The sequence below is a fragment of the Acomys minous genome (assembly GCF_964271855.1).
Source record: "Acomys minous genome assembly, chromosome: 7".
Taxonomy (NCBI): Eukaryota; Metazoa; Chordata; class Mammalia; order Rodentia; family Muridae; genus Acomys; species Acomys minous.
This window is the reverse complement of record NC_140488.1, coordinates 50,683,509-50,710,138: the sequence shown is the minus strand read 5'-3', so window position 1 is coordinate 50,710,138 and position 26,630 is coordinate 50,683,509. Positions and strand designations below refer to the sequence as shown.

Genomic DNA, 26,630 nt, shown 5'->3' with positions numbered 1-26,630 from the left:
ACAGAGGGGAGGACATTCTAGTGGGACTGTAGATGAGAGAATCATGGGAGAATGGCAAAGTAGAAGGATCTAGAGGGTCCTAGAAGCCTACAAGTAGAACATTATGATAGGCAGATTTGGGCACAGGGGTCCCGCTCAAACTAAGGCACCAGCCAAGGACAATACAGGCGGTAAACCTTAAACCCCTACCCAGATCTAGACAATGGACAGAACACTCTCCACAGTAGAGTGGAGAGTGGGATATGACTTTCTCACATACTCTGTCTGGTGCCTCACCTTTGACCATGTCCCCTGGACGGGGAGACCTGGTGGCACTCAGAGGAAGGACAGCAGGTTACCAAGAAGAGACTTGATATCCTATGAGCATATACAGGGGGAGGTAATCCCCCTCAGGAACAGTCATAGGGGAGGGGAATAAGTGGAAAATGGGAGGGAGGGAAGAATGGGAGGATACAAGGGAGGGGATAACCATTGAGATGTAACAAGAATAAATTAATAAAGGAGAAAAAAAATAAAGATTTAGAGTTTCGTAGCATCTACTGTAATACTGCCTACTTCATCAGATTTCTTTATTCCTTTTTAGTGCCTTTTTTTTTGTTTTACTTTTTTTAGCTTAGCATTCAAACCATTAGGCTTCATTATTGCATTTTCCTACCTTTTTTGTTGTTGTTCTTGATCTTCGTCTCCCTTTCCGATTCTCCTGCTTTTTAACTTCTCTTGTATCCCCCCTAATATCTCTCACCTACTTCATTCACATATATTCATTATTCCCTTTTATTACTTTCTTTTCCTTCCTAAACACCCCCATTTCCGCATGTTCCCTTTTCTAGTCTTATACCTTCCCCCACACATATATGAACATGCAGAAAGTAAAGTCTAGGATTTGGGGGTTAGGGAGATAGATGGCTCAGTCAGTAAGTACTTGCAAGGCAATAGAAGAACCTGAGTTTGATCCTCAGAAGCCACATATTAAAAAGCCAGATGTGTACTTGTAATCCAAGTGCTGTAGAGTAAGCTGGGTCACTGGAGGCTGGGGGTGTGGGCCAGCCTACTCTAATGGACAAGTCCCAGGTCACTGAAGAGATGCTGTCTCCAAAATTAAGGTGCTTGAGAAACCATACCAGGGGTTCTCTTCTGCTCTTTACATATGTACACATGAACATATGTACACAAATATATGCAAAATATAGGGTTCATATAGGATAGAAGACATACTTTCCAAGTTTGAATTATTTTGCTTAAGATGCTAATGTGGATTCCCATCCATTTTCCTGTACATACCATGATTTGAATTTTCTTTATGGCTGAATGAATTCAGTTGTATATATGTACCACATTTTTAATCCATTAATATATGGGTGGATATAAAGGGTGTTTCTATTTCCTGACTTCAGTGAATAATGCAGTAATACACATACTGATTTCCATAGTGGCCACAAGCATTTCCTCTCCAACAAGCAGGTGCTAAGGGTCCTCTCCAGCATTTGTTGTCCTCTCCTTTTTAGTTTGATTGTGGTTTATTTTACTTTATGTGTATGGAGGGTTTTCCTGCATGTATGTATGTGTACCACAGGAATGTCTGCTGCTCCAGGAGCCATAAGAGGTCAAAAGTACCTGGAATGACATAGGGTTGTAAGCTGCCAGGCGGGTGATGAATCCTGTACAAGAGAAGCAGCAAGTGCTCTTAAGTGTTTAGCCATCTCAAAGCTCATGGTTTCCTAGTGGCCATTCTGACTTGGTTGAGATGGAATATCTAAGCATTTTTAATTTTCATTCTCCTCATAGGTAAGGATGTCAATCAGACCCTTTGTGACGTGCTTATTAACCATGTTTATTTCTTCTTTTAAGAACTGTCTGTCTGTTTGTTACCTAATGGATTGATTGGATAATTTGTTTTTGTGATGTTTAATTTTTGCAGTCCTATACATACTAGCTCCCTGTCTGAAGTTTAGCTGGCAGAGACTATCTGTGATTCTGTAGATTATCTGCTGGTGCTTTCTGTTGCTGTACAGATGCTATTTAAATGTCTGTAATCCTACCTGTCAGTTCTTGGGATTATTTTCTCCACTACTGGAATCCTTTCCAGAAAGTGTTTACCTAGGCTTATGTCTTGAAGTGTTTTCTCTTGAGCAGTTGCAGAGTTTTAGGTTACATTGAGGATTTGGTTCATTTTGCATTTATTGTCGAAGTGGGTGAGAGATACAGATCTAGTTTTTTATTCTTCTGCATGTATAAATGCAGTTTTCAAAGCAGATGTAATGAACACCAAAGATACAAGTTATCCTTTTTACCATATTGAAATAAGACTATAAACCAACAGTAAGAGAAACTACACTGATACATGGAGGCTGAAGAATACATTTCTGAATATACTGAGAAAATTAAAAAATTCCTAAAATCAGCCGGGCGTGGTGGCGCACGCCTTTAATCCCAGCACTTGGGAGGCAGAGGCAGGCAGATCGCTGTGAGTTCGAGGCCAGCCTGGTCTACAAAGCGAGTCCAGGACAGCCAAGGCTAACACAGAGAGACCCTGTCTCGAAAAACTAAAAAAAAAAAAAAATCCTAAAATCAAGTGAACTTGTAGCACAACCTACCAGAACCTCTGTGATACAGCTAATCATTTCTAGGAGAAAGCTTATAGTGATAAATATTTACTTAAAAAATCATAGTAGGGCTGGAAATATGATTCAGTGCTTAAGAGCACTTACTGATTTTGCAGAAGACCCAGCAGCCATGTGGTATCTCACCACCATTTGTAACTCCAGTTCCAGGAGAGCCAATGCCCTCTTCTGGCCTCTGTGTGTGATGCACTTATATACATTCAGGCAAAAACCCAGGAGGCTAACATAGCTATCCTTTGAGAGGCTACACCCAGCAGTGGATCCAAAGAGACTCAAAACCAAATATTGTGTAAAGTGTAGGGAGTCTTTTGGAAAAGTGGCAGGGAAGGATGCACCCGGGGTCCAGAGGGTCTTGCAGAGACTCAAGCACCAACCAAGAACCATACATAGACTGGATCGTGGCCTCTACACAGATGTAGCCCATGGGCAGCTCAGGATTCATGTGGGTCCCCTAGCAATTAGAGCAGGGGCTGCCTCTCATATGGACTCAGTTGCCTGCTTTTTGATCATTTCTCCTGGTGAGGCCACAGGAGAAGAAGACAAGCTCAGTCCTGATGCTACTTAATAAGCTGGGGGGGGGTTGGGGCTCCCCTTTTCTCAGGATTAGGGGAAGGGGAGGGGGAAGAGGGAAGTAGGTGGGATCTGGAGGAGGGGAGCCTATAATTGTGATATAAAATGAATAAATAAATTCATTTAATTTTTTTTTTTAAAAGAAAAGAACTTCATCAGGGAAAAAACCCACAACTTCTTTCTTCCTTTCTCTATTTCTCTCTCTCTCTTTTTTTCTTTTTTCTTTCTTCTTTCTTTCTTTCTTTCTTTCTTTCTTTCTTTCTTTCTTTCTTTCTTTCATTCTTTCTTTCTTTTCCCCGACAAAGGGTTTCTCTTATGGTCCTGGCTGTCAAGGATTTGCCTTGTAGACAAGTTTGGCCTTGAACTCAAAGAGATCCACATGCCTCTGCTGGGATTAAAGGTGTGCACCACCACACCCACCTGCCCCACAGCAACTTTTAATAAAGAAAGAAACTAGTGATCTCAGATAAACTAATGATGCAGTACCAGTTGCTAGAAACTTAATAAGTGGCAAGAAATAATGGAGATTAGGGCAGAAATAAATGAAGTAGAGGCTAAAAGAACAATATATAGACTCAGTGAGACAAAAAGCTGCTTCTCTGAATTGATCAACATGATTGGCAAATCCCTAGCCAAACTAACTAAAAATAAATTATTAAAATCAGAGATGAGCCATATTTTATTACAGGGGACGCCAGTAAAATCCAGAGAGGACTGATCAATATGGAAAACTGAAAATGTGTATCTTTGTCCTTTAAGGTGAAATTGAGACACCACCTTTTTTAGGGGAAAAGGCTTCTTTAACACCCTCCATCACTAATGATTAAGTACAAAATAAAAAGAAAAGGTCATAGGTTAGCTAAACTTAGGTGCTCAATTATTTAGTATCCTTTATTGCTCCCCTATTTGTGCTTTTTTTCATTTTAAAAAATTTATTATAATTTATTCACATTATATCCCAATTGTTAACCTCTCGCTCTTCTCTTCCTCTTTCCATCCTCTCTCCCTCTTATGCCCTATTCCACTCCCCTAGACCTCTGACAGGGGGCTCCTCCTCCCCCACCATCTGACCACAGCCTATCAGAGCTCATCAAGAGATAGCCTGCATCTCCTTCCTCTGTGTGCCTGCAGAGCCTCCTCTCCAGGGGGGAAGTAATCAAGTCACAGGCACCAGAGTTCATGTCAGAAGCAATTCCCATTCCCCCTCCCCAATCCCCAACCATGGAGAATGAGTTGTCCATATGCTATATATGAATATTGTCCTTGAATGGTGCAAAAGAAATTAGGACTTCCTAAAATTCAATGAAAATGAAGGTACAACATACCCAAACTTATGGGACACGATGAAAGTAGTGCTAAGAGGAAAGTTTATAGCCCTCACTGCCTTCATAAAGAGATTGGAAACATCTCATTCAAGCAACTTAGTGGCACACCTGGAAGCCCTAGGGAAAAAAAGCAGACATACCCGAGAGGAGTAGACAGCTGAAAATCATCAAACTCAGGGCTGAAGTCAATAAATTAGAAACCAAGAGAACAATTTGAGAAAATCAACAAGATAGATAAACCCTTAGCCAACCTAAATAAAAGGCAGAGGGACAGTACACAAATCAACAAAATCAGAAATGAAAAGTGAGATATAACAACAGACACCGAGGAAATCCAAAGAATCATCAGGTCTTACTTCAAAAGCCACAAAATTTGAAAATCTTAACGAAATGGACAATTTTCTTGATAGATTCCACTTATGAAAGTTGAATCAAACAAGCTAAACAGTCCTATTTGTGTTTTTTAGGGAAACAGAAATACAGGGGTTTATAGTAAGTGCTTATTTAAAAGGATTCCCAGAGTGATGATAGGAATAGAACTTAGCAAGATGAATCAGAGTATGAAGAACCATGGTTGTTATCTTATGACTTTTGCTAACCTAATGTGCTTCCTCTCTTCTCCTCCTCCTCTTCCTCCTCCTCCTCCTCCTCCTTTTACTTAAGGAGAGCCCAGAAGAAAGGACGATAGATCTGAACTCTATTCGGGTAAATACATTTACTTTTATCACAGAGGGATTTCATGTAGCTTAATCAAGAGATTTTGTATGCCTTTATTTTTTTTCCAAGTCTTAGTTCTACTGCCTCCAAAAAGTGAAAAGGAAATGTTTGCCTTCATAACTCAGTCAAATAACTTTCATCCAGATTTATTGGCATAGACCTTCATTGTCTGTTCATAGCTTGACTCTTCTATGATGATTATTCATTGTCTCATGTAATAGTCCAGGTGTATGTATTTAAAATGGACCTGATGTAAGAACACTGTGTACAGTGTTTTCACTATCCTACAAAATCCTCCTGTGTACACAGCATAGACACTGAGTAACAGAATATCTTTTGTGTCATCTATTCTAGATACTAAATTTCTATAATGTGACAATGGTGGTGCTTTTCCATTTCACAGTACTTTCTCTGATGAATGTTTTTCCAATATAATCAAAGCAATATGTAGCCTTTGGGTTAATTTAGTGACTTAGCCCTTCTAACCTGATGCTTGTACTATGCATTCAGGATGTTGTAAGTTTTTCTGGAGAAAAGAAAAGGAGGGAGGGAACAAGTGTACGCATTCAGTGAGTAACTCCCCCTTTTTTTGTACCTGCAGGGGAAGAAATGGAACTGGTATTTGGACTATTTATTTTCAGAGGGTTTCCAAGGCTTAAACCTTTTCATAAAAAGTAGTATCTGCCGTTCTTCTGAATCCTAAACAGAGGACAATAACACAACGGTGAACATTAGATGAATGTTGACATAAACAGACTGGCCGTGCTGGACTAAATTCCTCAGTGCTAGAGAGGCCAAGTAGCTCAGCCAGCTTACAAGCCGACTGCTTTAAGGAGTATTCAGACTGGCCTTCTGTGTGTGGCTCAGGAAAGGCTTGGTGTTGTTGAATTTAATTTTAGCATTCAGATATTTAGCTTACTAATGAAAAATAACTTCTTCATCATCCAGCTCTGCCTTCACTGACTTACACATGAAGAGAGATATCTGTATTCTAGTGAGATTTTCTTTTTTTGCATTTTTGTCTATGGTAGTGAACAAGAACAATTACTATAAAGTAAGTTACTCCAAACACATACTTATGCAGAGTGCTCTGCAATCTCTGAAATCCTGGGGGTAATTTCTGGTTTTCTAAGTTACTAATAATAGGATGCAACACATGTGACATTAACAGTCCTGAGAAGCTGATGACTACCTGGGCCTGCCTTGCTAGTCATTATATGAGTGAAGGAAGAGGAGAGGATAAAAAAATTTCTGATTTTATTGGTTTGACATCCTGAAACCACTATGTATTTGAATGTGTATGTGTATGTATGTATTTATGTATACAGGATTTAAATTTCCAGGCCAAAATAAACTTAACTTCAATTTTACCTTCAAGAGTACTTCTAAATATTTTTTAATAAAAATCCATAACAAGGAGAATATTTTTGCTCAAAATTCATTGTAAAATTTTGTTTCAGCCGGGCGTGGTGGTGCAGGCCTGTAATCCCAGCACTCGGGAGGCAGAGGCAGGTGGATCGCTATGAGTTCGAGGCCAGCCCTGGTCTACAAAGCGAGTCCAGGACAGCCAAGGCTACACAGAGAAACCCTGTCTCATAAAACCAAAAAAAATTTTTTTTTGTTTCAACACTACTGAACAACTTCTATTTCATATATTCCCATTAAGAATAACACCTGAATTTTCAGCGGAGACACTAAAACCCAGAAGGCACTGAACAGATGTTCTATAAGCTCCAAGAGACTACAGGTACCAGCACAGACTACTGTACCCAGCAAAACTGTTGATGCCAATCTCCAGAGAAAGAAAAACTTTCCACAATAAAACAAATTGAAGCAATTTCCATTCACCAATCCAGTTCTATAGAAGACACTAGAAAAAAAAACTTGATCCTGAAGAGACTAAGAGGACACAAGCAATAAGTAATCCTAGAGCAGTTAGTAAAAATGGGAGTTGTTTTTCACTCCACAACAACAAAATTAAAAGGGAATTAATAAGCACTGCCCATTAATAATTCAATATCAATGGCCCTGATTATCTAATAACATAACAAATTGGATTAGAAAATAGGTTCATCTTTCTGGTGAATCCAGGAAACATACCTTACCACCAAGGACAGACATCACCTTAGGGTAAAAGACTGGGAAAAAAAGTATTTCAAGCAAATGGATCCAAGAAGCAAACTGGTATATCAGTTTTAATGTCTGACATAAAAGACTTCAAAACAAAACTAATCAGAAGAGATAGAGAAGGACACTAGATACTCATTAAAGGAAAACTCCATCAAGAGGATATTGCAGTTCTAAACATTTAGTGCATGAATTAGGGTTCTCTAGAGAAACAGAACTGATAGAATGAATATATTTGGGGTTTACTAGAGTTGCTTACAGGTTATGGTCTGAGTAGTCCAACAATGGGTGTCTCCCAGTGGAAAGTCCAAGAATCCTGTAGTTCAGTCCACAAGGCTGGGTGTCTCAGCTGGCCTTTAGTATACACCACAATCCTGATGAAGTAGGCTGTTACTGGTGAAGGAATGCACTTTCCAGTGAGTGAGGTCAAACAGCAGGTAAAGAACAAAACTTGTCTTCCTTGTCCTTTATATAGGCTTCCATGAGATGGTGTGGCCCAGATTCAAGTGACTCCCCCTACCTGAAATGATCCAATTAGCTGAAAATCCCTCCAAAGTGTAGTAGTATTTTTTACAGTATTTATTTGGCTTCTTATAACTCTGCATCCCTTCTAACTGTTGTCTACCCTAATTCCTTCCAGACCCCCAACACTAGGTAGGAGAGAAAGAAGGTAAGATGGGAAAGGGGGAGGCATAGACCTTGATGTAGTTCCCTGGGGCAAGTCTAATCTTTATTATCAGGTTATCTTGTAGTCCAGCAAACCAGCAATAGCAAATGATGAGCCAGCAGCAGCAACAGCAGGGAGAGCAGCAGCTGCCTTTTCTTCTTTGGTTCACCCCTAGCTCTCTCTGGGCTCTGGCCCTTTTAAGAGGCCCTAGAATTACAAACGTAAACTATCTGCATCTGGCAAAAATCATACCCCTGCTAGTGCATGAGGCAAATCACAGTTTAGCAGCTGTGGGCAATCTGAAGCTGCCCCATACCAACACCTGGGATTAAGACAAAAACAAGTGGACACAACATAACTGGGTTTCTAAAGAAACCAAAACTCACTACACCCAGGTGTGTGCAGAGGCTTGGATTTTTACTTAATTCCAGAAGTAGTCAAGTTGACAACTAAAAATGGCTACCACATACATCAAGTTCAGTTTTCAGCACCCCCACAGGATCACAATCATCTAACTCCAGTTACAGGAGATCCAGTGCCATCTTCTGCCCGCCTTGGTCATTAGGTATGCACATGATGCACATACATGCAGGCAAACATTCATCCACATAAGAGTATATTTTTTAAAGAGGACAGAAAAGGAAAGAATAAAGTATTTTAAATTATGATTAGTGGTACCCTAAGTTTGATGCAAATCTACAAGAAGCCCAAGGAAATATTAGCAAATCAAATCTAGTAATATACTGTACAAAAAAAGGAGTAATTATATTCTGTGACAAACTGGGACTCACTCCAGGGATGCCAGGTTCATTTAACATTGCAAAATCAGTTAATATGCCGTGTCAAAATGTTCTTTTAAAAATAAAGACAGTCTAATAAATGCAGAGACATTCCATATTCATCTAAAAGACTGAATATAGTTAAGGCAGTACTTACCATGCTCTTCTACAGTTTAATGCAATCCTTTTTTTTTTTTTTTAATTCCAGCTGGCACTTACAGAAATCAGCAAATTGCTTTTAAAACTCAAACAGTAGATCATATAAAGATAACAAGAAAGGTTGAGGGAGGAGGACAAGAGGTCACATGTAAAGTGAGCGTAGAAAGAAGTCAGAGCAGGTAGGAGGATGTAAGGGGGCTAAGAGAGGAAGACAGGCAAAGAAGCAAAGATCTGAAAACCATTGGCCTAATGAGACCTACTTATTGATAAGCTAATAAAGCCCCCCCCCCAAAGTAGATATGTAGGGACTCTGAATTACTAAAATAGTGCTGAGGAACAAACACAACTAGATACCACTAGAAGACTCCCGTTTCTTGATTTCAAAGCTTACTACACATGTTGAGGGTAGCCACTGGAAAAGACTATCCAGACACTGTTTTAAGGTAATATTAGCCAGCCAGCACCTAAGCTGCATGTTTGGGGTTACAGTGTGCCCCTGGGCCTTTAACAGGGTGAGCTATTAAGCACATCATAAGTTTTATGTCTGTTAGCAAGAAGTGTTATCCAGAAACAGAACTACTGAAGCAAACGAGCAAGGTTAGTACATTTAGAGACTTTCCCGGGACTAAGGACTTGGATGAGTTAGATCGTTGTTTTTGTTTTGGCTGAGGGTGCTGTCACTGTGCTGAGTTTTATGGCCTGAATTGGCACTTCCATTATGGAGTCAGTTGTGCTAATGTTTGGGGCCTATTGAAATCACAGTGTGGTGTGAGAATAGAGTATAGATTAGGGCTGCAGAGATGGCTCAGCAGGTAAAAGCACTTGCTGCTCTTGCAGAGGACCTGGTTTGGTTCCCAGCACCCACATCAAGTGTCTCACAACTGCCTGTACCTCCAGCTCCAGAGAATCTGACACCCCCTTCTGACTTCTGCAGGCATTTGAGTGAATATGTGCATACACACACAAGCACACACACACAAAGAATAGATATAGATCACGTGCATACACATAAGCACACGCACAAAAAAAGAATAGATAGAAGTCAATGAAGTAGAACTAGAATTTAGAAATAAATATATACCTTTGGGGTAATTTGACTTGAGGCCTGGTTGCCAAGGAAGCTCAGTGGGGTTAAGTCACAGTCTTTTAATAAGTGATCCTGGAGTAATGATAACCAAATGCAAAAGATTCTGGTTTGATTTCTATATCATGCCATATACAAAAATTTGCTTCCAGTTTCTGGCTATTATGAATAAAGCTGCTATGAACATAGTTGAACAAACGTCCCTGTTGTGTGGTGGAGCATCTTTCAGGTCTATGCCCAGGAGTGGAATAGCTGGGTCCTAAGGTAGCACTGTTCCCAGTTTTCTGAGATAGCACCAGATTGATTTCCAAAGTGGTTGTACAAGTTTGCACTCCCACCAGCAACGGAGAAGTGTTCCCCTTTCTCCACATCCTCGCCAGCATGTGCCATCATTTGAGTTTTTGATCTTAGATGTTCCTCAACTGAAGAATAGGTGAAGAAAATGTGGTACATTTATAGAGTGGAATACTACTCAGCTATTAAAAGCAAACAAAACCAAGCAAGGCACACAGAATAAATGAAAAATGAATGTCAAAACTAAGCACCCCCCACACACACACATGCTGGTCAGGCGAGCAGCAAAGGCTATGATGAGCAAATATGTGGTTGAGAGATTGGAGAGAAGCTGAATGGTTTGTCCACTATGAAGAGAGGTGGAACTGGAGATGCTAGGGTGGTGAAAATAAACTTAATGGGAGTAGCCTGTGCTGCCACCTGAGGCCATGGGAAAGTTCCAATCCATGATGCCTCTGAGGGTCCCGTCTAGTGGATCCATGGCTCTGCAGCAGCAGGGGTTCTGTGTTGATGTTGGTGGCCCGTGTTATCACCAAAGGTTGTGCAGATGTCCCTGGTCTGGGCTGCCACTTGAGGCCATGTTAATGTCTGAGGGCTGTGCAGGGCTGGCCCCACCCTTCGTTGGCCATGGTATACTGTCTATGGCAGTTGAGAGAGCTGGCCCATCCTTCACCTGGGAAAAGCAAGAGAGTTAGCTGGACCTTGTGGTATAGGCATGGGAGAGCTGGTGGGCTGACCAACTCAGCTACCACCCAAGCCCAGGTCCAGGGCTTTGAGTTGTCCCACTCCAACATCTACTCCATCTATAAACTACTGGAGCATGTGAAGGACCAGTCTTGCAGAACCCAAACTGCAGGACCTCCATGACTCAGGGCAACATCAGGATATCCTAGAGGAGTCCTGTGAGGACCAATATTGGTGGTGTAGCAGAAGCCAGAGGCCTTGAACCAGACATATGACTTAGTGCAATGAACATTTGCCAGTAAAGCTGTTTGGGCAAAAGGGTGTGCTGTGGGACACATCGTGACACACCACAGCTTCCATGGTGAGATTTTTTTGTTTTTGTTTGTTTGGTTTGGATTTTGTGGGAGAGGCTGCAAAGATAGGGGGCAGATATGGAGGGATGAGGAGATGACTGGGATTGGATGTATGCTGTGAAATTCACACAAAAATAAGTTTTTAAGAAGAAAAATGAAAAATTAAGAATTTCTATGCTTCAGGATGGGTGTAGTGGTGCATGCCTTTAATCCCAGCACTTGGGAGACAGAGGCAGGCAGATCTCCGAGTTTGAGGCCAGCCTAGTCTGCAGTGTGGGTTCCAGGGCACCCAGGGCAACACAGAGAAACCCTGTCTCGGAAAAAAAACAACAAGAACAAAAAAGAATTTCCATGCTTCCAATAACACCATTATGAAAGTAAAATTAAGTTAGGCCTGGACTTAAATAGCAAGACCCTGTCTAAAAACAAAACAAAAGGCAACTGTGAAATGAAAACAAAATGGAAAATACTTTGAAATCACTTGGTAATCTTGTATTCAGAAGGTACAGAAGACAGATCGCAGCTCAGTGATAACATTTTCGGTGGAACAAGTGCTGGGATTGAAGGTGTGCACCACCATGCCCGATTTCAGGATCTTTTTGAAAAAGCTTATCTATCACTTCAGTTTTTCATCTCTCTCCCCTTTTATTTATTTATTTAATTAATTTATTCATATTACTTCTCAAATGTTATCCCATCCCTTGTACCCTCCCATTCCTCCCTCCTTCCCTCCCTCCCATTTTCCCCTTACTCCCCTCCCCTATGACTGTGACTGAGGGGGACCTCATCCACCTGTATATGCTCATAGGGTATCAAGTCTCTTCTTGGTAGTCTGCTGTCCTTCCTCTGAGTGCCACCAGGCCTCCCCATCCAGAGGACGTGGTCAAATATGGGGCACCAGCATTCGTGTGAAAGTCAGTCCCCACTCTCCAGTCAACTGTGGAGAATGCCCTGTCCACTGGCTAGATCTGGGTAGGGGTTCGAAGTTTACTGCACTTATTGTCCTTGCCTGGTGCCATTGCTTGAGCAGAACCCCTGGGCCCAGATCCACCCATCATAATGTCGGCCTTATTCATAATAGCCAGAACCTGGAAACAGCCTAAGTGTCCCTCAGTAGAAGAATGGATAAAGAAACTGTGGTACATTTACACTATGGAATACTACTCAGCTATTAAAAACAAGGAATTCCTGAAACTTGTGGACAAATGGATTAAATTAGAAATGATCATAATGAGTGAGTTAACCCAGAAGCAGAAAGACTCAAATGGTATATACTCACTTATAACTGGACACTAGCCCAAGGGGCATGTCCCATGAAAGTCTTCACTCACCAGGAAAGTGGGACAGAGGGGAGGACATCCTATTGGGACTCTAGGTGAGAGGAGTATGGGAAAATGAGGATATAGAAGGATCCAGAGGGTCCTGGAAATCTCTCCCCTCTAAAGTACAGCTTTCTGTATTTAGTTTTGACAAGTGCTCCTCCTAGAGGATGCAGTTTGCACTGCATTATTAGGCCTGAGTCAGGCCCAGTAGTCTCTTCCTCCTCCTCATGCTTTCCTCCCGAATGCTTGCTTTCACAAATGTTGCCTGTACAGTGAAGACTTTCACAGAGTTGGAGAGTTGAAAATAGAAGTTCCAGACCCCCTTTCGGTCTTAATTAAAGACAATGTATTTCATGTACGATGTTGTTTACTTCTTATTTTCTTTATAGTGTAAGAGTATCATTTGGTTCCTCTGAGGCCTTTACCAATGGCTTAGAGCATAAAGGCATCGTGATAACATCTCATTTCTATGAATTCCTTTCTTCCAAAACTAATTTATACTCATCTTCCCAGTAATAAAGTATTGTATTCCATGGAACTTGAAAGTACTCTTTTCCCATTAAAAAAACAGATTTCTGTTACCATCAGTATGGAAATTTTTATAATGAGCTTTTGACTGCAGTTTTTTTGAAACTAGAATTTAAATCTCTGTAATCTCTAATTTTACTGTAATTTAAAGAATAGTACCATATCCATTTCATAGTTTAAGATATTATATGGGTGATTTCATTTCTTCGGTATGGCAGCCATTATGCTAACGGTCTCATTTCACAGGTGAAGAAATGGTGAGCTTTGAAAGATTAAGTAATTCTTACAGTCATTCATAATGGAGTCAAGTCTAGCCTTTTCACATCTGCTGACACAGATTCTCTACTTTTGTAAATACCTTTTTCAGAATAAAATCATATGACATTGTAAACTACTCCATGCATTTTCTTCAGAAAAATACCTCCTTTCAAAGACAAGTAGCATCACACAAAGCCAATACTGCAATAGAGGAAATACATATTGTAAGCATGAGCCACACCATAATAAATCATACACGTGTAAAGAAAATTGAATTTCTTCTCTATTTAACACTTTAACATTACTGCGTTAATGTCATCTCCAGCTACTACTTCCTCACATGGAAAAATAAAACCAAGCGCTTTACATAATGTAAATATTTTGAATTGTAGCCCTGTGCTAGACCTCTGGTGGAAAACAATCAAAACTTCCTTCAAAGAAAAATATGTTTGAAAACTCTGAGTAAAGAATGTAGATGGCACCTGGTTCACTTCCCTGCCCCCTGCCCCCTTCCCCCGCACCCGCTGTGTGTAGAAGAAAAAAGTATTCGTAGGGTGAGGGGCGTGGCTTAGTTGATAAAATACTTCCCTTTAAGCACAAGGAAAAATGCCACCTGGGGTGATTGGCAGTTGTAATCTCAGGCCTCCACAAGAGGGGACATGGAGATCCCTGGCTTGCTGGTCAACCAATTGGTGAGCTCTAGGCCTATGAGAGATTCTGTCTCAAATGAGATGCATGGTGTTCCTGAGGATGACACCTGAGGTTGCCCTTTGCCCTCCATGGTCTTTCTGTCTGTCTGTCCATCCCTCCCTCTGTTTCTGTCTCTGTTTCTGACTCTCTGTCTCTCTGTCTCTGTCTCTGTCTCTGTCTGTCTGTCTGTCTGTCTGTCTGTCTGTCTGTCTGTCTGTCTCTCTCTCTCTCTCTCTCTCTCTCTCTCTCTCTCACAGACACACACACACACACACACACACACACACACACACACACACACACGCACACACACGCACACCCACCACTGGTTCTTCTTTTAATGATAAAGGATTTAAAGCACTTTTTTTTCCAGACAGGGTTTCTTTGTGTAGCCTTGGCTGTCCTGGACTCAATTGTAGACCAGACTGGCCTCGAACTCATAGTGATCCATCCACCTGCCTCTGCCTCCCAAGTGCTGGGATTACAGGTGTGCGCCACCACACCTGGCTATAAAGCACTCTTATTGAAGCAGAAAATAATGACTGCTTTTGTTACTGGATATTTGCTCTCTCTTAGAGAGAGAAGCTATAATTTACTTATTAAATCCTGATGTAATAATATAATCTCTTTGACTTGATAACATCTTTTCTCTTTTTAAAATGTTCCTTATTTTACACACTAAAGGTCACAGATTGTAAGGACACTTAATTTACATCCACACTAATACATGTGCACAGGCAAAGACATGCGTGCACACAATCATCTAACACACAGATCAAGATGCAGAGCATTTCTAGAACATCAGAAGACTTACTTACCTCTACCAACCAGTAACTGAAAGGGACCACCATTTTAAGATCTAGCAACACCATATTTTATTCTATTAATATATGTAAGTCCACTATGTGCATGTAGTGCCTACAGAGGTCAGAAGAGAGCATCAGATCCCATGGAACTGGGGTTACAGACAGCTGTGAGGTGCAACGTTGGTGCTGGGAAGAGCAGCCAGTGCTCTTAAATAATAAGCTTTATTATTATTATTATTATTATTATTATTATTATTATTATTATTATTTCAGATTATATCCCAATTGTTTTTCCCCTCACTTGTATCTTCCCGTTCCCCCTCCCACCCTCCCTCTTTCACCCTATTCCCCTCCCCTAGACCTTTGAGAGACGGGGAACTCCTCCCCTACCATATGATCACAGCGTATCAGGTGATCAAATCTGGGGCACCAGAGTTCATGTCAGAGTCAGTCCCTGCTCTCCACACAACTCTGCAGAATGTGCTGTCCATGGGCAAGATCTGAACAAGGGGGTCTAGGTTTATTGAATGCATTGTCCTTAGTTGGTACAGTAGTGTGAGCAGACTCCCCTGGGTCCAGATCCGCCAGCCTTGATGGTACTCTTGTAGGTTTCTAGAACCTACTGGATCCTTCTATCTCCCCACTCTTCCATGAACTATCTCTCTAACCCCTAACACAGATACTTCAATATGCCTGTCTTTAGTGAAATCAAACTGTGTATTTGTATATTTTAGATCTGCTCAACATTACATTGATGTGATGTGACTGTCACTGTACATATTTCTAGTTCTGTTCTTTGAAGCTGTCCGCTGATCTGGCTATGTGAATTTACCACAATTGGTTTCTCCATTCTGGAGGAGAAGAACATTTGGCTTTCTGATTTCAGAGTCATGAACAACAGCAACAACAAAATGCTAGGCGTGACCTTTTATGTATCTTTCAGGGAACATGAACATCCATATTAGCACAGAGGGTGGGACTTCCTGGTTGTAGTGTGGATGTATGTTTAACTTTAGTAAAAATTGCAGGGATATAGAAACTTATGTGCTAACAGAAATGTATGCCAGCTTTAGTAACTCTGTGCTCTACAGAAAAGTCCTGGAAGAGCCAGAGAGATCTTTCAATGACAACACAACAGGAGGGCTTGCACTATCACAGACTTTCCCTAACACTACAGCAATTAAGGCAGTATGGGCTTTGTGCTAGGATCATTCAAAAGACCAATGGGACAGGATAGCAAAGAAACAGAATGACCCCTGTCTGTTTGTCAGGGGATCACAAAGGTGCACATCTGTTTCATTTTGACCACTATGATGGACATATGATGCTATCACATACCACTTTTAAAAGTTTACTTAAGTGTCGGTGTGTTCACATGCATGTGTAACGGGGTGCACATGCATGTGTGTATGTATTCAAGTGGAAGAAAAAAGGCAGTGTCATGTGTCTTCCTTAGTCTCCACCTTATTTTTCTTTTTTGAGACAGGGTCTATGTAGTCCTGTCTGTCCTGGAACTCGTATGCAGAGCAGGCTGACTTTGAACTCGTAAAGAACCACCTACCTCTGCCTTTTGAATGCAGGGATTAAAGGCATGAATGACCATGTTGTTTTCATATTCTTTTTTTTTTTTTTTTGGTTTTTCGAGACAGGGTCTCTCTGTGTAGCCTTGGCTGTCCTGGATTCACTTTGTAGACCAGGCTGGCCTCGAACTCACAGTGATCCACTGGCCTCTGCCTCCCAAGTGTTTTCATATTCTTAATAGGAGCTTTGGTCAGAAGTTTTAAATTATTTTAGGTTTTGGAGACACCCTGTTGCTCTATAGCCCAGGCTGGCTTCACATGCATGAGAACTTTCCTGTTTTAGTCTCGTATTGGCATGAACTACCAAACCTGGCAGGAAAGTACTAATTTTAATGATGTTTAATTCATCAATTTCATAAAGTTGAAACACTTGATTTCATACGTGAAGAAATCTTTGCCTATTTTTAAGAACAAGATGTTCTCCTATGTGAGTCTGTAGAAGGAGAGCCGTACATTACAATCTGAAAGCCGCATCTGGCCCACATCATGTTTTGTTGGAATGTAGCTACTGTGTCTCTTCATTTCCGTATTATCTATAGCTGTTGTCATGATATAGCCAGTATACTATGAGAGAGACAGTATGGCCTACCAAGACCAAAATATTTGGCCTTTGACACACAAAAAATGCAAATGGCTGTAATACATTAAGAATCTGTGATCAGCCAGGCAGTGGTGGAACACGTCTTTCATCCCAGCATTCAGGAGGCAGAGGCAGGTGGATTGCTGTGAGTTCAAGGATAACCTGGTCTACAAAGTGAGTCCAGCCCACCCAAGGCCACACAGAACAACCCTGTCTCAAACAAACAAACAAAAAACAAAAAAGAATCTGTGATCCATTTCAAATTAATTTTGTGTGTGTTGAGATAGTTTATATTTTTTCTATATAAATGTCCAGAAGGAACTCCAATATTTATCACAAGGCTGAGCCTCCCATTGAGTTTCATGCCACCTGATAAACAGACAGAGGTCATTCTGTTTCTGTGCTTTCTATCCTGTTTCATTGGTCTTTTTGGATGATCATAGCACAAATACTATACTACCTCAATTGCTGTAGTGTTAGGGAAAGTCTCTGATAGTGCAAGCCCTCTGGCTTTGTTGTCATTTCAAAATTGCTTTGGTGCTTTAAATATCTTTTCATTTCTGTGTGCATTTAAAACTAATGCTTTTTCATTGGAAAAAATCACCATTTTGTATTTATGGGCTATAATGTGATATTTGATAATGTGTATGAAATGTAGAATGATTAAAATAAACAAATCTTACTGATTTCCACAACAACCTGTCATTTTTATTGAGAGTGTGGTGTATTTATGTATCAGTTTGGATAAAATTAACATATTACATGAATTATCTAGCCAATATACATATTCATTCATCCGTTGGTTTAGATTTTTTAAAACTGCATCAATACTTTTCTTCTACATCTGTAAAAGAGCATTAAAATTCTTCGCTGTCTTCATTTCCTCTAGTCTCAAAAAGTTCCAACCACTGCTATTTTTTGTTAAGCGAGATTTTTTTCTTAATTAGTGTGTTATTTTTGACTCCACATGCCACAACATATCTTTCATTGTACTATATCTAATAGTAAATTGAAGAGGGTATAACTGAAATCCTTATACATTACAAACTCATTGCCAAAATGTTAAGATAGAATTTGGAGGCCTATTAGACCTTCTTACTCCTACTATTTTCTGTAATATGAGAGTCTATACCTCTTTCTTATATATGATTAGAAATTTTAGCAAAGCTAATTTTGATTATTGATTACCTCTGCAGTTACCACTCATGCAAGCTCTGTACTGTGTTGGTAAGCTTGTAAAAGGAAACCCTCTGTCACTGCACTCAGATAGGCTTAAAATTAGAAAAGTCATTTTCATAACACAAATTTGATCCAAGGATCTAAAATCTCCTAGTATACATTTTTATGCTTGTTCATTATTCATAAAACTAACTCCAGATTCATCAGAAATAAATTCTTTTGTTTTTTAATTCTGCTCAATAATTTCACCAGTAAAATTTTCAGAATTTTATCTCTTAAAAATTGTGCTGCCTAGTGGCTAGAGAGATTGACTCAGCAGTTAAGAACACTTAATGCTTTTGTAGAGGACAGGGGTTCAATGTCCAGCATTATGGCTCACAGCCATCCAGTTCCAGAGCATCCGATGCCCTCTTCTGGCCTCCGCAGGCACTGCATGCATGTGGTGTACAAGCATGTCTGCAGGAAAAACACCATACACATAAAATTTTTTAATTAAAAAAAAAAATCACACCACCTAAGTAGGCACTGGTTTGAAATTCGAGGGTTATTATTCTGAGGGGTCTTTGAAACCCTGTACTTACATCATTCAGCGTCTAATGTAATGTACCTTAGCGTTTATGAAGTGCTCAAAATTTCCTTACCTTCTTTGAACTTTATAATTGATCTGACAACAGCATGAGTGCACAAACTCTTCACATATCTGCCTACATATCCACAGACTCTGAGAAATTTCGGCTGTTTTATCTGTTAATTTCATATAGTCAGGGTCACAGTTTTTTTTTTTTAGAATGATTTGCATCATGATCTAGCACAGGACATTATTTTTCAAATTAGTGTAAAACTTAGATGGCATTCTAATGTTCAGAGGCCTCAGCATTACACAGTTCTCATGATTTTTATACAGTGAGTTAGCATCTGCTAGGTACTTAGCCTATTCTGTTGTCTTGCCTATGTTGCCCCAACACACACACACACACACACACACACACACACACACACACACACAGAGAGAGAGAGAGAGAGAGAGAGAGAGAGAGAGAGAGAGAGAGAGAAAGAGAATGAATGAATGAATGAATGAGAATACTAGGACTATTTATTATTGAGTTTGAAAACTTTGGGTTCAGGCAAAAAACTATGAAGATAAATTTAATTTATATATGTGTAGTGCTACTATAGCCTGGCTACCTGTTCAAATTATCTCAAAAAATTTTATGGATTGATACAGACGATAGTAAGCTGGGCATGGTGGCACATTCCTGTAATCTCAATTGGGAGGCAAAGGAAGGTGGATCACTAAGTTCAAGGCTAGACTGGTCTACGAAACTAGTCCAAGATAGCCAAGGCTACACAGAGAAACCCTGTCTCAAAGGAAAAAGAAAAGAAAAGAAAAAAATACAGACAATAGTATAGTGGTAAGAGGCTGGGGATATCCTATTTATGCCATCTATCCATGGGCCCAAATTTTTGCCTTTGGAAAGTCAAAGAATATGTTTAATTTCTCTTCTACATAATAGTTTTGGGCTTTTTTGGTTAAAATTAGTTTTTTATTTATTCTTATTCTATGTGTGTGTTTTCCTTGCATGGATGCCTGTATACTATCAAGTGTGCCAGGTGATTACAGATGCCAGTAGAATGCCTTGGGTCTCTTGGAAATAGAGTAAACAGCTAGTCATAAGCTGCCATGAGGGTTCTGGGAATCGAACTTGCATCCTCTGGAAGAGCAGCAAGTGCTCTTAACCACTAAGCAATCTTTTCAGTCCTGGTAGTTTGTTTTTTTTTTAATTAAAGCAGCTGTAACTGTTTTTCTTTGCCTCAAGCTTTTCTATTTATGTAGCTAGACTTTGATTGTCTTGGTCATTTTAAGCATGCCATCTAGTTCAGTATTTTACCTAATCTTGCCTACTTTATTAATACAGCCTGACTGGCTGGCCATGTTTATTTATATGACTGAATATTTGATTACACAGTGATAAAATTGTGAATTAGTTTCTTGCATCACAGTGGATCCATTTCACAGTAGAATTTCAATTAAAAGAAACCATAAACAAAAGAATGGATCTGGTTTGGTTCCATGTGTACGAAAAGTGCACACCCTAAGCCAGTAACATACAAGGATAAGTGCTTAGGTGGTAGGTGTGTGCCAACACGCTCAGTTGATTAGGTCCTGGGCATCCAACTACTAACTCTGTTACACCCTCAGCCTCAAGCAGTTTTGGCTTTTGCTTATTTTTGTTTGTTTGTTTTTTAAGACAGGGTCTCACTATGTACCCTTGAATGGCCAGAAACTTGTTATATAGGGCATACTGGACTTGACTTGTAGAGCTCTGCCTGTCTCTGTCTCTAGAGTGCTGGGATTAAAAGCAATAGTAGTTTCCCGCCATTGTCGGTGTAGAACTTACTACTTTGGCAAACACATATCCGATTGTGGTAATGTCTGTAATAGCAACAGCAGGTACAAGCTTGTCTGCTCTACTCCAGGAATATTAATTCCCAATCTGTATCACATTTTCTTCCATTTGCCTCCTTGCTTAAGGGTGGTCTGTTTTTTTTTTAAGTGCAAAGTTTTGATATTTTCAGGTCCTTGATGCTATCCCTTTGCCATCTCTTCTGAAAGATCATCCATGGGGATTCAGCCATCTCATCTATAACTTGTTTGGGACTAGTGAGGGTCTAGTCAAGTGTCTTGGGGGTTATTATTGCTGTGATGCAACATCATGATCAAAAGCAAACATGGGGAGGAAAGGGTTAAATTGGCTTACATATTCAGAATGACAGCTAGACTTTTGAAGGAAGCCAAGGAAGGAACTCACACTGGGTGGGAACCTGGAGGCAGGAGCTGATGGAGAGGCCATGGAGAGGTGCTGCTTACTAGCTTGCTCCCCATGGTTTGCTCAGCCTACTTTCTTATAGAACCCAGGACCATGGGCTGGTCACATCAATATCAGTCACTGATTGATGCCCTGCAACCTTATCTTATGGCGGTATTTTCTCAGTTGAGGTTCCTCTCAAATGACTGTAGCTTATATCATTTTGACATAAAAACTACCTAGGATACCAAGTAAAGAGAAATTGCTCTTGGTATTTCAAATAGGGAATTGAATAGAAGGAACAGCAGTTTGGAAGAAACAGTAGAACAGAAAGGAGAAGGAAGGAGGCAAATGGAAGAAAATATGATACAGATTGGGAATTGATATTCCTGGGATACAGCAGACAAGCTTGTACCTGCTGTTGCTGTTACAGACATTAGCACAGTCGGATATGTGTTTGCCAAAGTAGTAAGTTCAACATCGACAATGGCGGGGAAACTACTATTGCTGCCACTACAGCTCTTTCTGGGAGCCAACATGCTGTAAGCCAATCATGGACTACCTTTCTCCTGCCTTCTGATTTCCTGCCGGTGCTTCTGATTGGCAGACCTTAACAGGAAGTGCAGTTGGCAAGATAGCCTAGGAAATTCACACATCAAAGGATAGAAGGTGGAAGGCTGAAATGAGAGATGATGACTAAAGTACTAGCTTGCATTCTTAGAATGTTTAGTTTTGGTTTGGTGGTGAACACCTGTAGTCTTAGCATTTGGGAGGCTGAGACAGGAGAATGGCCATTTCAGGGCCTGCACAGGGTACATAGCAAATTGAAGGTTAAAAACCAAAAGAGAGAGTGAAGATGTAGTATATTTATGCAGTGGATTCTATTTAGCACTGAAGAAAAATGAAATTACAGAATTTGAAGGAAAGTATAAGGAACTGGAAAAGATTATACCAAATGAGGTAACAGCCTCACAAAGAAAAATGGCTCACGTTTTGCCTTACATGTGGACTATAACTTCAAACTGATTTTTGTGTTTAACTTGGAATGTCTGTAGAGACCATGAAGCTGAGAAGAAGCCATGGTGAAGGGGCCTGAAGGGAAGGCAGATCACAGAACTCATGTAAAATGAATGTAGGTGGAAGGAATACTGGGGTGACAAGGCTTATTAAACAGGGAAGTGGATGGGGGACAGGGGACAAGAAAAAAGGATAGCCCGAACTAAAGGTATAAGAAGACATGCAAATCTATTCTATAAGCTAGTTGAAAATACTTTTTTTTCCATTTAATCTTTTTTTCCTTTTTTATTAATTTATTCATATTACATCTCAGTGGTTATCCCATCCCTTGTATCCTCCCATTCCTCCCTCCCTCCCATTTCCCCCTTATTCCCCTCCCCTATGACTGTTCCTGAGGGGGATTACCTCCCCCTCTATATGCTCATAGGGTATCAAGTCTCTTCTTGGTAACCTGCTGTCCTTCAGGAGAGTTTGAGGGCTGGAGAGATGGCTCAGCAGCTAAGAGCTCTTGCTGTTCTTCCAGAGAACCCTAGTTTGGTTCCTTGCATCTATGTTAAGTTGCTCACAACCACCCACAACTCCAGCTCTAGGAAACTAAAACATCCTTCTGATTTTTGTGGGCATCCACTCCACCCACATCCCACCTATCTCTGCACAAATGAAAATAAAAATACCTTTTAAGAAAAATCTTTTGGTTACATCCATTTGCCTGTAAATTACCACATTTTTCTTATGCATTCTTCAGTTGAAGGACGTCTAGGGGAGGTGGGGTCCCGGGACAGGACAGAGTGGTGATAGGGGTGCTTGTCACCATGTATTTATGAGAGAAGAATAAATAAAAATTTAAAAATATATAATTCTACTTAAAAGAGTAATGACTTCCTAGACATAATATTTTATGCATAAACTGAAAATCAGATATATATATATATATATGTTATTTTTATTTTGTTGATTAAACTTGTGATTTGATATCTATGTTCAAAAATCATTTTGAGCCAGATGTGGTAGCACACACCTTTAGTCCCAGTTCTTGGAAGGCAGAGGCCAGCATGGTCTATAAAGAGAGATCCAGGACAGCCAGGGCTGTTACACTGAGAAACCCTGTCTTGAAAATCCAAAAGCGACTTGATGTGCCAGGGTGGGTTGGTACCCATGGTGGGCCTCCCCTTCTCTGAGGAGAAGGAGAGGGAGGATGGAGAAAGAGTGTGCGAGGGTGAGACTGGGAGGAAAGGAGGGAGGGAGCTGAGATCAGGCTGTAAAGTGATTACATAAATAAATTAATGAAGAAAAATATATAAAATAAAATATTTTGAATGAAAGTCTTCTACACAGGCTGGGTAATGGCAATCCTAAAAGCTATGAATGATAGCATGAAGCTCAGAGACAGGTGTGATATTCCTCCTGAGTGATGGGTCATGAAGGCCCCAGTGCTTGCCAGAAGAATACCAACTACTGACTGCGGTTGCTCTTGGTTGCTCACTAGAATTTGACAGTAAGATATTTGGAATGGATGGGAAAAGGATGAGGCTGCCACTTAGGTTGTATTTTAAAGTGCTTCATCACAAGCCCACAATTAGTAAAATCCTATGACCTACCCCTCCTATTCTTATAAACTTGAAAGAAATGAAGCTAGCCTTCCATTTTATTTTGTTCTCTTTCTTGAGCCAGGGGCTCATTAGTTTGCCCAGGGTTGCTTCAAACTCCTATCTTCCTGCCTCTGTCTCCCGAGTACTAGCTTTACAACCATGCTCCATCATACTGGGCTTTTATTTTGCATTTATGTCAAAGAAGAGAATAGCAGGTAGTGATTTCATGAGAAATCCCCATTTGTGCTGAGTTGAAGGATTCAGTCCCATCTTAATTGCTAGGTGGAGCCACTGGAAGGGGTGACCCTGGAATCACAGGGCCGGATTGGGTTTTCAGGAACGGTGGAGTGTAGATTCAGCAGGGTGTATGTTGGAAGAGATTGCACCAGAGATAATGAGGTCAATTTAGAGGCTTTTGCTATAATTAAGGTGAGATAAGGGCCTGAGTCAGGACAGCAACAGTAAGGATTGGGAGCCAGTGTAGAAAGATTCAGGAAGTTGAACCCATGTTGAACTTTCTGACAATACATAGAAGCAACTGGGTTTAATGTTTAACCTAAGCTGGTAAAGAAAGTGGTAGCATCACTGAGTTTGGTTTAATTAGTTAGAGTCCATTGGCTGCAAGCAGTTAAAAAGACTCTAAATGAGCCTGACCTAAATGAAATTTATTGGAGGGACATGAAATATGTCATGCCTGAAATGAGAGTGAGTTACCAGAGTTTAGAAAGGCTAGAAATGGGATAGTCGTGGGTTTTTCTGCATCAGGAAACTGGAGATAACTCTTTAGGATGGTGTGATTAGAAAACCAAGTCCTAAGCAGACTATCTTCATATGCCCATGAGATTCAGGCTCCTTAGCAGAGAGAATACGACTTGCTTGGAGCACATACCTGCTACTGAGGCTGAGAGTTGGATATATTGTGATCAATAATTTTACAAGAATTAATGTGAAGTCATTTCCATCAGCCTTATAGTTGTGTGTGTGTGTGTGTGTGTGTGTGTGTGTGTGTGTGTGTGTGTGTGTTTGGCATCACACAGGGGTTTACATAGGCTTTGAACTTTTCCAAACCTACTTTATTTGGGGGTCTTTAATGTTTATACTTCACTTGTAACACTCTTACCCTAGATAGGAGAGAAAAGAGGTTAATGGGAACAGGGGAAGTCGACCTTTTTAGATTCAGTTTTTTGGAGTGATTTCACTCTTTGTAGTTACGCTTTCAGCAGATTCATTAAGCAGCAAACCAGTAATTCACCAAAGGTGACTGCAACCACAGCAGCTGGAACTCAGAGCAGCAGCTGGAACCTCGAAGCATTCTCTGGAAAAGTTCTCTCTGGGAGCATCTTGAAGTGTAGCCAAAAAGTAAGAACCAATGTCAAAACAAAAAAGCCAAAAAAGCCAAGCCTCTTGTTTAGGGTATGTATATGTATTGCTATCAGAGCCCATACTAGGATGTTTATCAGTTGGCAAAGACCGTGCCCCGGCAAGAGATAGTTCCTCTTCTAGTGGAAAAACATCACCTGTTCTCTCACAAGTCTATTTCCAGCAGACAAACATTTCACACCCTCACACAAAGTCTGTTTCACATCCCACACTTGGGATCGAAACAAAAACATGTTTACATCCACTACAGGTTTATTATCGGTAAGCTCTTTTACTTTGATTTCATTGAGCTGTTTCTTTGTGCCTTCTTTTAACTTCTTGAATCTTTTTTTTTTTTTTTACGAAGTTCTTTTAAAATTCTGTGTCCTGGGTGACACATTGACAAACATTTCTACTGGATTGGTGGGTTTTGGAGAGAAGATGCTGCCTTGATCTTTCATATTGTTTGTGTTTTGGCAATGAGCTATCTGAAAAGTCATAAGGAATCATTAACTACCTAAAATACCTATAATACACACACATATATAAATATATGTTTAAATGAACATTTCCACCTGAGATGACAGTGCTTCTCCAAGAGCCATAGACTATGCAACAAAAACCTTACCACCAAACAATAAGACCTGTGCATATAGATGTCTTCTGTTAATTTTGTGTCCAATATTGACAGAGCATGTTGGGGCAGAAGACAGGGTGTGTGGGTCAGGTTGGGCCTAGGAGTTTGGCTATTGCTTAGGTAGAATGAGGTCTGTTTGACACTGGACTGGGCTAGTATGCAGGATGTGTGTCCCCTGGTCCAGGCTTGGAGTTTGAAAGTAGATATAGAGGTTAGTGCAGGTATATGGAGAGGAAGACCAGACAGACTCTTCTTTCCAGGCTTTAATGAAAGATGTACAGTGGTGAAGAGGGTGAAGAGGGTGAGGAGGGTGAAGAGGGTGAATGTCATGTGGAGGGACCTGTAGGTCAGGGCCAGGTAGCACAGGTCCTGGCAGAAGCCTAGAGGTTTGTTGTGTTGCAGGCAAAGGTGGCCAGACTAGGCTGGGACACAGGATGTGGGACCCATGGTAGATTTGGGGCGTTAAGAAGGGAGTGTGGAGGGGAGGGCCAGAAAGACTAGATCACCTGACTAGATGCTGGAAAGGGATGTGCAGGATTTGAAAAACCAAATTTTAAACATGTTCAATTTGAGATTCCTGTGAAACATCCACAGATTTAATCTTAGGAAGAATCTTTACCTGCATGATACCTGCACAAGATCAAGCCAGCCAAAAATCCAGATAGACAGGGTAGATGGTCTCTAAGCTACAGGGTGGATGATCTCTAGGCTCTAGCACAGACTGAGGACCTCTTAATAGTACATAGTTGCTGGAGTGGAGAAAAAAATCATTCTTTATTGAGGATATGGCTTTTAGTAGGTTTCCCATGGTTCGGTGACTGGCTTCTTATCTATGCACATGCAGATATATAGGCAGCACTAACTGGACTTAGTGAGTTATAAAAAGAGATATGAAGTT

At 40.5% G+C, this 26,630-nt stretch overlaps 1 protein-coding gene across 4 annotated transcripts in view; it reads left to right on the top strand.

The window, feature by feature from the left end:
• Positions 1 to 26,630, top strand: part of CENPI (centromere protein I) — a 111,186-nt gene that overhangs the window by 46,696 nt on the left and 37,860 nt on the right. Inside the window, exons 21-22 of one of the 4 annotated variants that reach the window (XM_084789858.1) lie at positions 5,180 to 5,221; positions 5,835 to 6,610. The exons of the other annotated variants lie outside the window; for them this stretch is intronic. Coding sequence (XP_084645984.1) covers positions 5,180 to 5,221; positions 5,835 to 5,936 — 144 coding nt within the window. The 3' untranslated portion in view covers positions 5,937 to 6,610. Of the gene's footprint in view, positions 1 to 5,179; positions 5,222 to 5,834; positions 6,611 to 26,630 lie in introns of those variants that run through there. 4 annotated transcript variants of the gene reach the window in all.